The 16,419-nt window shown below is 27.9% G+C and overlaps 1 protein-coding gene across 1 annotated transcript in view; it reads right to left on the reverse strand.

Annotated features, from left to right (window-relative positions):
• Positions 1-2,018: 2,018 nt before the first annotated feature.
• alc (5'-AMP-activated protein kinase subunit beta-1) overlaps positions 2,019-16,419 on the reverse strand; it is a 33,423-nt gene continuing 19,022 nt past the window's right edge. Inside the window, exons 5-6 of the mRNA XM_075368688.1 lie at positions 13,539-13,651; positions 2,019-10,637 (exon numbers count right to left, since the gene is read on the reverse strand). Coding sequence (XP_075224803.1) covers positions 10,491-10,637; positions 13,539-13,651 — 260 coding nt within the window. The 3' untranslated portion in view covers positions 2,019-10,490. The remainder of the gene's footprint in view (positions 10,638-13,538; positions 13,652-16,419) is intronic.

Raw genomic sequence — 16,419 nt, forward strand, 5'->3', positions numbered from 1 at the left:
CAGCTGGGTTGTGCACCATGATAACGCGCCCGCGCACACATCGCTAGCCGTTCGGAATTTCTTGGCTTCCAAAAAGACGGTAGTTATTCCCCCACCCACCCTATTCGCCTGACCTTGCCCCGTGCGACGTTTTTCTCTTTCCGAAATTAAAGTTTCAATTGAAAGCCGTCGTTTTAACACAATTTGGGAGATTCAGGAAGAAACGCAGAACGTGCTTCGAACACTTACACCTGCAGACTTCCAGGGATGCATGGAATCATGGGAAAAACGCTGGGATCACTGTATCAGTGCCCAAAGGAATTACTTTGAAGGAGACAGTGGAAATTATAAGTTATGGTAAGCTATTTTATTTTTATGGTAAAATTCCCCGAACTTTTGGGTAGTACCTTGTATAGTGAAGAATGCTTTTCCTCTCTCTCTCTCTCTCTCTCACTTAAGGGGTATAGACCAATTTTTTAAACTAGATGTCTCATTCTGTTTGAAACACAATGATGTTTTGATCATACGGTAGGTACTTGTGGGTAATCATTATAGTAAATTTAGACATTTCCCTTAAAATCAATCTTAAACTTTCTAAACCAGTACGATGGAACTTGCGATTTAAACATTTTACTCAATTCTAATTATTTTTTCAAGAAAGCATATTCAGTAACAAGTGTTTTAAGTATACAATTCACTTTCTGAACTTATCTAATTGTAATCATTTGTTTAATGATGCATCATTTTTAAAATTATTTTACCGATGACATGGTAATTATAAATTAGTAATTTTATTTATTAATTCTTTTACTGCTATATTTCTTGTCCTCTATGATTTATTTTAATTTCAGTAATCTCTTCTCAAATTTGAGTAAAACAATTCCATTTTATTTAGATATTCTCCATAACTGATCACACCAGTCAATTAAAAATGACTTCAGATTTTAAAAGTCAGGTTATCTTAGGTTTCCAATTTCCCTTTAAATCAATCCTAGTTTCTAAACCAGTGTGATGGAACTTGAGATTTAAACATTTTACTCAATTCTAATTAATTTCAACTTTCACTTAATTATGCACTGAGAAAATATGTCTGTAATTTTCTTTCCCATTTTCTTCAAACTGCAAGGAACTAATTCAAACACATCAAATAAACAAAAATTCATTCTCTATATTGTTAACAAACCCAAAAAACTCAGGCTTTTTTTTCAATCAAACATTTAACTGCATTGTTTTAAAGTTCAACTTACTACATTTTAACAAGGGATGGTATTAAATAAAAAAAATATTCAAATTTTGTCATTCCCACCTATATAACTCATTTACAAACTCACCTTCTCTTTACAAGTTTTTCTTACATCTATTTATAATAGTTGTGTATTATACCTACGTATTTACAAATGTGCAGTAATAGAACAAAATGTGGGTTTTAAATCAATTCTTCATAGTAACAAGTAGTAGTAATTTCATAAAACTGACTTTTGACTGAGTAATAGAATTTTATTTATAACTTGTTTAGTCCCTAAGTGGGTAGTGAAAAGCTTGTTACTTTTCATTAGTTTGGGTGGCACCTGCTGTTTTTAATCCTAAATATTGTAACCAGTAGAGTTACTGGATTTTGGGTATGTGTACCTGAAGGGGAATAAGCTCTGTCTATAAACAGTCTCCTTCAGTGTTTATAGAAAAAGGTGAAACCAGAGGTAAATTTCTTATGCAAACCTGGATCTTCTAATCCATTTTATTTATTAATACTCCTATCTGCATTATATTGATTCAATTCCATTCAGCAAAAGCAAGTGAATATCATTTACTTTCTTTCATTCCTCTGGTAAATACTTCATCTTTTCCATTTTAATTTGTAAACCAGTATTCGTTCATGACACGGCTGTTCTGAACTAATAATCAATAGCATGAAAGTTAATAGCATAACAAGTCATGTGCACAAAATGTTCAATTTTTTAATTCCAATCCCAACATATTGTAAGTTTCTCATTTATGTATAATTTAAATGAGAATTAATTATTCATAAAAAAAGCCAGAACTCTTAATAAAATCAAATGTTTTATTTGTGTTTATAAAATCATACTTTCATTTAAATATTAAAAGAAAATATATTGTTAACAGAAAATTAATAAAGGCAGTTTAACATTTTTAATACAGTATATATAAATTGAATACCATAAAATAATGATATTAAAGAACTATTTATTTAAAAGATCACCTTTAAAGATCTTATTTATTTATTTACATATATGATAACAAAAATATTTACAATCTACCTAAAAATTCAAGCAGCATCTTAAAAATAAACATTATAATACACAGATACATACATACTTTACAGTTTATTAACTAAAATAATGGTTTAAGTTTTATTTTTAATTGGGAAATATATTCTGAAAAATTAAAAAAAAAATTTGAAAAAAAAAAAGAAATATTAAATTCAAAACAATGATAATAAAAGTCAGGTAATTAATTTTTTTTCTCCAAAGCATGTAGTACATAATTTTTAATGCTTTCAAAAAATAACTAACATCAAAATTCTTTTTACATTATGATTTACTAAGTAAAGGTTTAAAGCATGCATGATCACAGAGATGAGTACATCATTGCTGAATTAGAAAACCCAACACACAAATTAGAAAATTTGATCTATATGCTTTCAAATGTAATGGACTCTCAATGCATCAATAAGATAAATATCCACTTAGATACCAATTTACTTATATATTCCACCAAGGAATGATTTGCATGCTTTCATGGAAGATTCTGAATATGTTGAATCAGGATCCATAGAAAACTGCATCTGTTGTTAATCACAGTCCAATAACAGGGAAACATTTACAAGAAAATAGCAGCAAAAAATAGAATCTGTATGATTTTATCCTCAAACTGTCAACCTCCTTTAAATTGGAAGGCAAGAGCTAATCATCTCCACCTATCTGTTAGTTAAAATGTGATGAATTCTTTCCAATCATCACAGTTGATAGAAGTATATCCAAAAAAAAGAAAGAATAATATATGTAATATTCACAATTCTTTTTAATGTATAGCTCAGTCAAATTATTTTACTGTTGTTTTTCAATGATTAGTATAATAGTTTATTATTTAATCTCATACTTTACACACCACTCTCATAATCAACTCCTAAGTCAATTAATTACTTTATTTTTTTTTTAATCAATACCAGCTACTTTTTTGTCATTATCAACTACCTCCTTTCAACCTAAACAACTTCCTTTCAATACCGGCAGAATGGTTAAAGTAATTTATGTAGAAAATTAAGTAAAACACAAAAAGTTTTAGCTTTCATTCAATTTTCAAATCTAAAAATGAAATATACACACTACAAACTATTAACAGCTTGACACAAATACAATGAATTAATTCGTAATGTCATTTAAAGAAAATTTGTTGTCACTACAAAGAGTAAGAACATTACTTGCTGCTGTAATTTGAAACAATCTTTTTTTATGATGAAATGTCTGTAACTGAACTCAATACTTTATATCTGACAATAAAAAGTAAATATAACAAAATATAAATCAAAATAATTTCCTTTAATTAAAATTGTTAATGCAAATAAATTTACAAATAAATACAAAAACAATGAAAATAACAGTTAAAATGAACTCCATACTAAAGAAACATTACTATCTATTTTTGCAAAACTAATTTATTTACACTAAAAGCCTGTGATAAGTCACAAGTATGTCAAACTCAGTTGTTTAGTCAACACACATTATTGTTATGAATATTTTTCTTTAAAACAGAATGCTACTATTTATGAATTAATATATGTTAAACAAAAACATAATGAAATCTAATATTACTACAAACCTAAATTTGGTATTGAAAAGTTGCTAGGTGCATCTCATCAAAGGATTATTTAAATGTTATGGCAGGACTAAGCGGTCTGATAAAGTACTGTGGAAGAAGCTCTCTCCACAGCTTTTTTTATTGTACAGGCATTTGTAGAAACATAATTTGCCGTAATTAAAGAAGCAATGTAAATCAATTATTCAGTTTGTTAAGGTGACTAATTATGCTTTGAAAAACTGACTGCACATTAGTGGAACAAATTAAACATTAGTGAAGGTTTCTTATACAATGATTAGAATTATAATATTATTATCATGAAGGTAGAATGTTGTAGCTCCAAGTGGTCTAGTATTAGTTGTGATTGGAGTTCATATTGTTGTTCAAATAAGCAAATGAGGCAAGGAGAAAAAAGCATGACAAGTACATCTTTCACAAACTTAGTATATAAACCTTTGTTCAAGTATTATTGAAATAAAGACTATTATTGACTTAAAACTATTTAGTATACAACAAATATTTCATTGTTAATTATGTAAGATACAGTCCCTGGTACTTGACCTTCATTAGTCAAATAGAAATTAGTAAGTTTAAAGTAAAGTAATCTTTTCTTTTTATATTGTTAAGTTCTAATTTATAATTTTTGTGAAGATTGTTATTTTGTGAAAATTAGTTTTCGTTAAAACTATTGTAGGAAACAATTCCTACAATGCAATGGGATTAGGAGTTTGTAAATTTGTATCTTGTAATTTCTAGTAATCCTAACTTATACTTAGGAAAATATACAATTATTATTATTACTTAATAATAATAATGAAGCAATGTCTATGAAGTGTGTCAGAAAAATGTCTCTACTAATAAAAACTTCAATTAAGAGTTGACTGATTTTATAAGGATTATAAAAGGTTTGATTTTCCCAAGCAAGAATACTTTGGATCAGTTACTTTGGATTTTTTCTGCCGGTGAATAGGGATCACTAACCAACTGAGCTCCAATAAAAAAGTGTGGGCTACCTTGCTGGCAACAAGAAGCTGATGAAACTATGGCAGTGATCCCAGGAAGTGAGACGTAAAGAATATGAAAAGGAACGGGAAAGATCACGCAAAGGCAAAGAGACTGTGCCTTTGATTGGAGTAGTTTAAAGGATTGCCCAAAACTCAACAACTAAATTCAAAATTTTATACTAAAAAAATATTTTAATGTTCTATATAACTAATTATTTTTCCAGGAAAGGTTATTTTACTGTTAAAACTTAAAATGAAATGAATATTATTAAACTTTGAAGAATATCAATTATTTAATATGTCAAGGTATAAAAATATAAATATAACTGCATTCACATAAATCAACCTTTCAGTAAAAAAGGATTTTAAATAAAATAAAAATGATACATGTTAAGCCTATAATAACACTCATCACATTAAAACTATTTTTAACCTCTGCATTAAGGCACACCTATCTTTTATAATCATAAAAATAAAAGTTTAATAAACAATCTTCTTTTTTAAAATTTTATATACAAATAGTTAAAACTATAATTACATTTTTATAACTTACAGCAGAAAATCTTATAAAATATTTATTCATAAATATGGCTACTCAATATCATGTGCCTATAAAATACATTAAAATTATTTTTCTTTTTACAATAACTAAAACTATCTTTATTCAACTATTAACAATGGTAACCCCATATATACTTCACAAAACATGTAATATTTATTTCATTTCTCTCAATGGCATTCTCTCATGCCAAGAAGGTCTGAACAAGCTTTGCAAATTAAACTTATGATACCTGAAAAAATGTTATTTTTTAAACCGCATAATTTTTACCATACCAAAAAGCATGGGTGCAGATATGTATGTGAGAACTACAGTTAACATTGGAAGTGAACTAAAATATAAAATAATGTCTGGTGAAGTCAGTTTGGTTTAATGGACATAGGTACAAAAGTGGTCATTCTGATTAAATGAGTAATTTATTAAGTATTATTTATAAAATGCTTAAGAAGATAAGAAAAACTGGCTGTAAAAGTAGAAAAATAAGTTATTTACAACCTGGTTCTAACTGCTGTTTAGAAGAAGGTAGCAGTTACAAGAGCCAGAAAAGAAAGCTTGGATTCAGAACGCAGTGAGAGAAGTAAGTAATCTTTCCCTGTTACTTTTTCAACTTAATATAATGAAGAAGCACTGAAGAGTGCAGTAAATATTCAAGAAAATCAACTATTATGATTGCTGATACATTTTCATTTTAGCAGAATTGAAGAAATACTGAATGACAGATTTATTACTAAAATAAAAATTTAGTTTATGAACAAGTAATTATAAAACAAAGATAATGAAATGTGATGAAAGGATTAATGGGGAATTAAATATTAATTTTAGAGAACAATACATTAGAGATGCATAATTTTATTATTTAAACAGTAAAACAAAGTAAATAGACATCAAAAGCAAGAATTTTAATGCAAAATAATATAATCTGCTTGTATCAAATACAGAAATAACAAAAGAATACCTCTTAAAATATCTGATAAGCATATTGGAACTTAATGGAAATGAAATATGAACAATACGAAACGGAAAGGTTTTGAAATAAAGTGTTGCAGAAGTATTTGAAAATTAGACAGGTCATTAAAATTTCTAAAGAAGGGGTTTTTTAGATAAGCAGAAGAGGAGAAAAATTTGTGGAAGAATTTTATGAGACAAAGTTGGCTGGCCATATATTAAGACATCAAGGTTCAGATATTTTGTAATAGAGTGGTGTGCAGAATTAAACACTATAAAGGAAGACAAAGATTGAATATAAAAACAGACAACTGAGGATGTAGGAAGTAGTACAATTGCTGAATTGTAAGGATTGGGTAGAACAGAAAGGAGTATAGTACCAAAACAATTCTAAAAAAAGTCATATTCCAATGCAATTAAATACTACACCCCGAGGTTTGTGTGAAAATACTGAGTGTAACACTGTTATTTATAAAAAATCATTTTTATTTGAATAATTTACCTTTCTTATAATCTTTTGCATGAATAATGATGTAAAAAACCTGAATTCTATTTAAGATATTGGTCAGTTTAAAAAAAAAAAAAATATGAAGAAAAACAAATTTATCAGTAACAAAATATTTATAAAAAAAATAATTCATTTTGCAGCTTGAAAGCAATTTATATATGTTGAAATGTGTTCTAAAAAACTATAAAACAAGAAATAATTTAAGAAGATATTTAAAAAAACTGCACGTAGTTGTTATATAACAGTATATATACAATAACAGAGTTATTTTTTAATATAAATATTTTCTTGATTCATTACTTTAAGTTTTATTATTTTATTTTTTATTTTTATAATTAATATATGATTCAAGTTTATCTTCAAAATGGAGGAAGTATTATCCTAAGATATTTAATACAAGGAACTGCTGTCAATTTTTACCAAAAGTCTACAACTTTACCAAGAAGAAATTAGGAAAATACTTAACTTTTCTAATAATCCAATCAAACTTATTTAAATTCTATAGTTAGTACAAATAGCTAGCTAATTCAGAAAAGAAAAAGTCAACAGAATGTTTAAGTTCCATGTAAGAATATTTTATCAATACATTATTATTATCATCAAACGACATTTATGCTTCTAATGATGAAGCTTTTTTTTTAAACATAAGACATGCATTCAATAAAACTTCTTTTTTAATGAGTCACAAAAAATATATTTTATTAATTTCTTCTTAAAATGTAATAACTTTGAATTTTCATAATTATTTTACAAATAACTTTTTTTTAAGTCATCACTCCCTCACTTTGGTCATTTTACTTTCTTCTAAGGCTATGACCGCACGAGTGTTTTTTCAAACCAAAACGCAGCATGAAAACAAACTTAAAATATAGACAAGCTGCTGTAGCATAGGTGTGGTCAGATGCAGCTTGTTTTCTCACTGGAGTGGGGCTCGACTTTTGCATTCTGGCAAATACAACCAGACTTATTTTTCAAGCTCAGCGAGTGGCCACATGCATGTAAAAACAGATTACTATTTCTGTTTTCGCTATATTCGTGTGTTCTTTTCTTCAATTTTTATTTAAAAACACTATATCATGGAAAACTACTTGGATAGATTATCATTACTGAAATATATCCATATCTTTACAATATAAGGCATAATGATTTCAGAAGCCGTGAACCAAAAAGAGATGCTTGGATTGCTGTAACTAAGAATGTTGTTGGGGAAAAATGGGACCCAGATGGACACAAAATCTAATGTTGGTAAGTAGTAATACAAATTAAATTTTATTTTTAATTTACAAGATGTAACCTCAATTTTAAGTAGGTAATAGTTATAGCCTAGAAGAGCATTATACAAAACTAATTAGTACAAAATTTTAAAGAATTTGATACAAAATTATTGCTTTTACTAGTTAGTAGCTTGTACTGTGTACTTGCACCAATAAGGTTCCTAAGCTGCAATGTTATAAGAACAATTTTTTCAGGGCACTTATCTGCAGAACAGAAGTAATTTTTGAAACTGTCTCTGGTCTCAACTCTAATGTTGTTTCCTCTTGTTCCAACTGCAGGAATATTTTCTAGTGAGCATGACAGACAGGGTAAACTATCTCACTGTCCTACAAAATTGTGAAGCGCACATCATGCTTGGATAGTGATGTTGCCCATATCAATACTAACATAGATTGGTCAATGAAGAATGCACCATTTATTTGTTAATATGCCAAATCCACATTCAAGGCACCGTGCTCTGGACAGCCTGTATTTATAAACTCTTTACTGCCAAGTCAATTCCCTTGCAGGATACGGTCTCATGACATTTTCACACATAACAAAGGCTTTGTCAGCTACAAAAACAGGCTGAGACAAGTTTAAAAAGTTTGTTGGTAAAGCATTTTACCTAACTCAGTTGTTTTCAATATCTTGAGTCTCCTTCATGACCAAAAATCCTTACATCAATATATCAGAAATAATAGTTAGAATCAACTACAGCATAACACAATAGAAAAAAAAACTTTTTGTAGTAAAAATATTAGCAACCTGAACCCCACAGTTCATTGATGGCGTATAATTCTTATACGCCATCAATTGCTCTCAAGCAATGAGGGAGATTTGCCCTTTTTTCGTACTGATCATTGATTGCCTTCTACTCTTTCACAGTTAACTGTCTCATGTACCTTCCCTCATTTTGTACAGAACAAATATAATGTTTAATTAGTATTCTAAAAAAGAACTTCTTTCTTAAGTTTTTGGATGCATTTTAATTTTTTGGTAGTTATTTGAATGCGTTTTTTTAACAGGTCTTTGGGAAACATGAATAATGATCATGAAATGATGAATACTGAAGCAAGTGAAGGACCAGCAGTAAGAACCGAAAAACCAGCTATTATTTCTGGGTGATTTCACGCATGCCAAACAAGTGAAAGTCAGATCCTTTTGAAAGAGACATTCTCAATCTCCTGAAGGCAAATTTAGAACAACAGCCCACAAAAGTAATGCAGGACCCAAGTGAAATTTTTCTGATGTCACAGTTACCACGTATAAAAAAGATGAAACCAATTGACAAGCTAGAGTTTCAGATTCAACTTATCCAGGCATACAGCTATCCAAATCATAATTTCTGCAAGAGTACTTCCATTTCAACTCCAGCACCTTGTGAGCACAGTCAACAACAGACAGTTATATGAAGAAGGTGAGGATTAAGTGTTGTCCTTTCTTAATATTTAAAATTAACTGATAATTGTAATTTTATGAAAAATAAACTGCATTGTAGAAATACAATAGAAATGTTGTAAAAAAATTAACATTAATCTTAAAGTTACTGCTAGCTTATTTTCTGCACTTATACAGTTCTGCATTACTATCACCTTTTCTACTTTAATTTTCAATCTTAACATTTCAAATGAAGATATGGACATAATGTAATATTCAAAAAACTTGTCAGGGTATCCTTTCAGCTTACTGTGTGGAAGTGTAAATCTTTCCTTTACTGATTGGTCACTTAAAATAGGAGGATGTTCCCAGTGCATTCTTTGACGTCGATAATGTCGTAGACAAACAATTAATATGGCACTTAATGTGTTAACAGCATTTTTATTTATTGAAAATGGATTCATGTTGTACTGGACAGCACAAACAAACAAACTGAGCTCGCACTAAAAAAATCACGCATGTGTGGCCAGCTGTGTGTGGATCTTCAAGTTGCATGAAAAGAAGCTGCGTTTATAGCATGAAAAAATGCCTGTGTGGCCGTAGCCTATAACCAGAATTTGAGAATATTTTACTTAAAGCATTCAGAAAAAACAGTTTTTTCTTCAAAAGTTTTATGAACCTTATCAGTATGCCAAGACATACAGTATATATATATATATATATATATATATATTGTACTAATATATTGACTTATTGAAATTATTTTCTTTTTTAAAATATTTAGTAAATGGACAACATTTTTCAGTTAAGTAGAGGCAATGCACTAAGTTGAACAGTTTGATAGGAAAACTAAAACAACTTAACAAACAATAACCAGAGTCCTACAGGACAATTAACTTTGAGGCTCTTCATTAATAATTTTTAATCACTTATAGCTAAAATTATTACAGATATATAATTACACACTGGTTTTTGACCTGACTTAAATAACACAATTAAATGTACAACTATTATTATTATCATCAACAGATATGTTTTAACTAAATTAAATAGGCTTATATAATAAAGTAGTAACATATTTTTTTCTGTATCGATGTGTTGCACTTAGTACCATTACACCATCTTTTATAGACAATGCATATAAATGGTTTAACATGACATGGTTTGGTTCAGGCAGCAATGTTGGTTCACACTGGAAAAAAAATATTCATTTTAATACACTATTAAAAATTTAATTTCCTCTTAATAGTTCTAAAATCAATTTTTTTCTTTCATAACTGAATTCCCTTCAGTCTAAATTTGGTAGTTACATCACTCTACAACCTTAATTCTGTCATGAGACCAGTGGAGTCATACTATGTGATGTTGTCACTGGTTTTAATTGGCTGAAATAGTTTATTATAAATATATAATACAGCAATATAATTTATTTTCACCATTTTCACCGTTGAATACGATAAAGCTGGTTATGTTTACAAAATATAAGCAACTTTCAAGTTTAGTTGCTCATTTCTTTTAGTTCCTCTTTTGCTGTTAAATTTTAAAAATTTTAATTAATATGGGTTTTATTTTACTGATGAATTTGATTTTGTATAATAGATTCATTACATGAAAGTAACACATAAGGGACATATAAGTCTTATTTCAAGAAGCCTTATACAATCCGAGCCTTAATACAAATTTTGAATAAATTACAGAATTTTTTTTGGAATTTTTGAATATACAACACTGTAAATGCTTATATAACTAATCTTGATCTTCTAATGTTACTGATAAGCTTTCCATTAGAGTTATTCATTTTGAATTATATTCTTGTCTTTATGTATGTTATCTGATACACATACACAGATTATGTCAGTAAATTGATTATGAATATCTAATATAATTTATGAGAGAAAATAAGTTTCTATACTGAATTACTACTAAATATGGTGGATTGATTTTTTGCAGTCAGGGTGTCCTTTTTCTGATGTAGGCAATTCAACAGCATCAATCCTGCTATAGTGATATATGCTGCTATAGTTATAAGGAAAGTAAAATCTATCTTTGCCAGACAGATGTTTGTATGTGCATATATATGTTGACCTGTATTTGGTCTTACAACTCTGGACCCACTGTCTCAAGTAAAGGTGTATGGGAAGTATTCCAGAAAAGTGTGAAGTGTGAAAATGGCTGCATCTACAATTATAAAATTTATGAAGTTCAACTGAGAGTGAGGTGACAGAGTCAAAAAATGAGTCTTTTCCTAGTATTTCCATTGTACATTCTCTCTTACAACCATCTCTTGCAGTGAAGACTTTGTTACATTTCTTCTGTTTAGATTATAATTATAAAGTGACAGAATGATTTGCTGATATACAAGAGAATTTTGTTCCAAAATTATACAAGAGAATTTTGTTTTATTTAATCATAAAGCATTATTAGGTTATAAAAGATTAAGTATATAGGTTATCATGAAATAAAAAGTGCAAGTGGACTTTATTCCAATGTAGCAATTAAAGAGCACTGTAGCAATGTGCTCTTAAGTAGCAATGTAGCAATTAATAACTAGAGCAAAAAAAATCTTTTTAATGTATATAATTATCCATTTGGAAACTATTTGTCTGTTTAGAAACAATTATTTGTGAGCAAGATGATTGTTGAACCTTTTACTCCTTTAATAATCTAAAACCTACCTACAATTTAACATATACTGTACTTTTGTACTTTTAGAGGTAAGAATCTTGTTTTACCTGAAACGTATTTCACAGCCATCGTGCTTACTGTTAGTGTAATTTGACCCTCTATCAAATTACACTAACAAGAACATATAAACTTCACAGGTTAGATCCAAAGAACCCAGAGTTACAATGAAAAGAAAAAAAGAATATAAGAAAGGATGATCTACTCCTGCAGAAACAAATTGTCCAACAAGATACAAACTTGAAGTTGAACAACTGGATAGAAGTGGAAGGGTGAGAGTTCTTATTGAGAGAAAAACAATCCTATCTAAAGAATGTATTTATGGAAACTTACAGGGATTGTTCATTTTATCTGTATAACCCCTAAATCCTAGATCCCAAACAATCTGTTTTACATATTCCAAACGTTACGTTGCCTGTCTGCACAATTTTTCCCTTCTACCTGTTCCTCCACTATCAAATCAACTTTATGGAAGTTGGATGATCAGAGTACATGAGAAGAAAAGAAGCTTTTGAAATGTAGTGCTACAGGAGAATTTTAAAAATCAGATGAGTAGATGAAGTAATAAATGAAGAGGTATTGTGGCAAATTGATGAAAGAAGCATTTGGAAAAATATAGTTTTTTCACAAATACATACATTAACAACACATAATTACAACACTATTAGTTGTAATAACAACATGTAATATAAAAAAAACATAATTCTGTTGAATATATGAATCAAATTAAAAAAATATAGTTTTAAATATAATAATGTTTTAGATAATAGTACTTCATAAAAACCAAATCATGATTTCATTGTTTAAAAGATACATTTTGCGACATCAGATTCCTCATAATTTATCAATCAAACTTGAAATTTCTTCATAATGAATTACTGTACATTAATCATTCTTTCAATCATTGGTTGGGAGAGATCATAGCCAACTTACAACATATGTTACTGGATATTTTCCTTAAGGAAAAATGGTTGCCAAATTTATCCTTTTTTATAATCCTTACAATTTTTTTTATTATTTTTTAATTCGTCTTGATAAAAATCAAACTTCCTAATTAGTTCATACATTTTATTCTCACCTGATATTTTAAAAATCTTACATGTAAAGTATCCAGCCTGCAGAATGTAACTTACTGAGTTTGCAATAAAATGACTATTAAATTCCAGAAAATCTGGCAATATTTTCACATCATTAAAAAAAAAAAGAGTAAGAGTAATTTGAAATCCGCCTGCTTTTAAAGTAAACGAATGTGTAAAATGTATGCACATTATTTTATTAATAAAATAATTTTTTTTCCTAATTTTAAATTCTAAAACAATGTTACAGTAAATAGTAACTTTTCGCATTAAGTTTACTAGGCAAAACAGAATACACATGGAAGTGAAAAATCATAAAAATTAATAATACTTACTGATAATGGAGTATCCTTATTTAGAATAACTTGAAGCAAGTGAGGTGGCAATATAGGAGGCCCTGATGGTTTTTCCCACGGTCTTATTTGAGGTATTTCTTGAGAATATTCAGCTACACAAAATAAAATAAATTTCTCAGTTTTTACATAATACAGTTTCTACCTGTAGCAATGGAATGTTTCTAAGATTTCTATTATTTGATTTTTCTTATTTCTAGCTAAGTCATGTAATTTTTATTGGTTAGTCTGTGCTGCTTCCTATTTCTATTTATTACTATATAACAGCTTTTTAATTGCTGCTATCATTACATCAATGATTTGGTAAATAAAAAAAAAATTTTATATATATAAAATCAATTCTTTTAAGAATCATACTCCTCTGTACTACATACAAATATATTTATTTTATTAGATCAACCAAAGTACAGAATAAATTAAGTAGATGACTTACTTTATTCCACTATATATGCAGGAGCGCTTTTGTGATTTACTCGCATCATCAGCTGCATTATATATTCATCGCAAATAATTACATCACAAACTTTGTAAAATATAATAACATATCATGCATTTATTTATTTTATTTAAAACCTTTAATCATTTTATGTTTTTTATTTTAAACTTTTATTCAGTTAAATTAAAAATTAAAACAATATTTTAAAATTAATTAAAATTAACACAAAATCATGATGATCACTTATTTATTGAAAATATTATTGTTATTATAGGAAATATATACAAACAGAATTATTTTAAATTTGATGACAAATATTACAACCAGGAAAACACTCTACTGATGAGTTTTCCTCTTATCTGATGGTCATCTATTTTATCTGAGGTTTATTTACAGGAGTTTGAAAAGTAGAGTTATTTACGGGATAACCCATATGCATACAATTTTATTATGGACTAGATATGTTGATATTTTTGTAGTTTATATAATTCAGTTATATGTAACAAGCATTTAATCATTTTGAACAAATTAAATTCCTACTATAGTGGATTGAAATTTACCTTTGAAATAGATAATAAAAAAGTAAATTATTTAGATGTTAATATTGAAATTAATAAATGCATAACTTCAGTTTATAGGAAACCCACATCTAACAAAACCACTATACATAATAGATCTTCAAATCACACATGATAAATCAACATAATAAATAGAGCAATTAATTAAACAAAGTTAAAATGAAAATAAAATAAAATGAAAATTAAACAAAGTTTAGTTAATGAAAATAAAAGTAAATTAAAGAAATAGGTATTAGAAAAACAAATTGCCATATATAATTAAACAGCACACTAAAAGTTGACAATGTATATTTAATTTAAAATATGTATATACTGATAAAATAGTTGAAAATATTACAAAAGTTTATAATAATAAATTTAAACCTGCATACCAACAACCACATAATAACTAATAAACATAATGATTTATCTGATTTATATAATTTGAGTGGTATTTATAAAATTGTATGTAATGATTGTGACCATATTTATATAGGAAAGATCACTAGATCTTTTAAGGCTAGATTCTTGGAACATTTTAGAAATTATAAAAAAGGTAATCTCAGTTTCTGTAATGTATCTGATCACCTGATTAAGAATAAATACAATATCTGATAATAGGACAAATTTAAAAGTACTGGAAATTAAAAAATATAATATGAATACAAATAGTAAGGGATTAGACATTTTAGAAATATATTATATATAACATAATAATAAATTTAATATGACCAACCTTCAGAAAGAATATGGGGAGGATAATATTTTGAAAGCTGTAGTAGATGGCACCACCATCTATTTTGATAGTGATGAATAATTTAATTTATTTCAATCAGTATAGTAAAGTAAGTTCAGTTAAATGGACAACATGATTTATTTGATTTTATGCCTTGACGTCATATTTTTACACATGTGATGTGGTCTATGAAACCATGCCATAAGTAGGAAAACCATTTTTCTGGTTTTCACTGTTTCTAATGGAATACAAAATTCTGCAAATTTTGACATAAAAATGGAATTTTTAATAGATTTTTCAAATCTGTTTTTGTGAAATGTTGATTTTTGGGAAAATGCATTCAGTTTTTGAGAAGTAAAATTCAGTAGCCGAGGAAGGAAAGAATGTCTCCACGAGAATATTATATTAAAATTTTCAGAATTGTGTAGAACTGTTATATATTGTAAAAAAAACAAATAAAATCATTTTAATATTTTTTTTTAATAAAGAAAAATCATAGGGCGTACTGAAGAAATTACATTATTTTCACTTCAAGAATTCCAGAATTTTCTAGAAATTCCAATTTCATTGGCTGTTCATTTACTGAACCCAAAGAAATAAAAGATTACTAATAATACAAAGTGAAAGAACTGTTATGAGTAAAGTTAAACAAAATGAATAACAAACCACTGAAACAAAAAGAATAACAAAACCACACAACTTATAAAAATTAAATTGGCAAATTTTATCCTCAATCCGTTAATCGTAACATACAGGCATAAATATTCAAACACTATTCAGTTAAGCTGACTAGTTATTGGTTTCATAACACTATTAAGACCTCGACAAAAAAATTTTAAAACAGCCAAATCACCCGGCTTTTGAGTCAGTCCTTGAGAATCCTAATTTAGGAAGGTTGAGGACCATCCACATTGTACTGCACCTCTAGGTGTTCATACCCAATGTCTACTGCACCTTGTAAGTGAAAATTAGTTTCTACTAATGTAAGTGAAAAGTACTTTCTACTTTTCCAATGTATCCGTGTTCATATCCTTCGTGGAGAATCAATCTTATAAATTTTATGTTTGACCTTATGATATACAATAAAGAATCAACACCACCTACTTTCTTCTAGCAAATGTTTCATTATATTCT

The sequence above is a fragment of the Lycorma delicatula genome, chromosome 6, assembly GCF_047948215.1.
Source record: "Lycorma delicatula isolate Av1 chromosome 6, ASM4794821v1, whole genome shotgun sequence".
Taxonomy (NCBI): domain Eukaryota; kingdom Metazoa; phylum Arthropoda; class Insecta; order Hemiptera; family Fulgoridae; genus Lycorma; species Lycorma delicatula.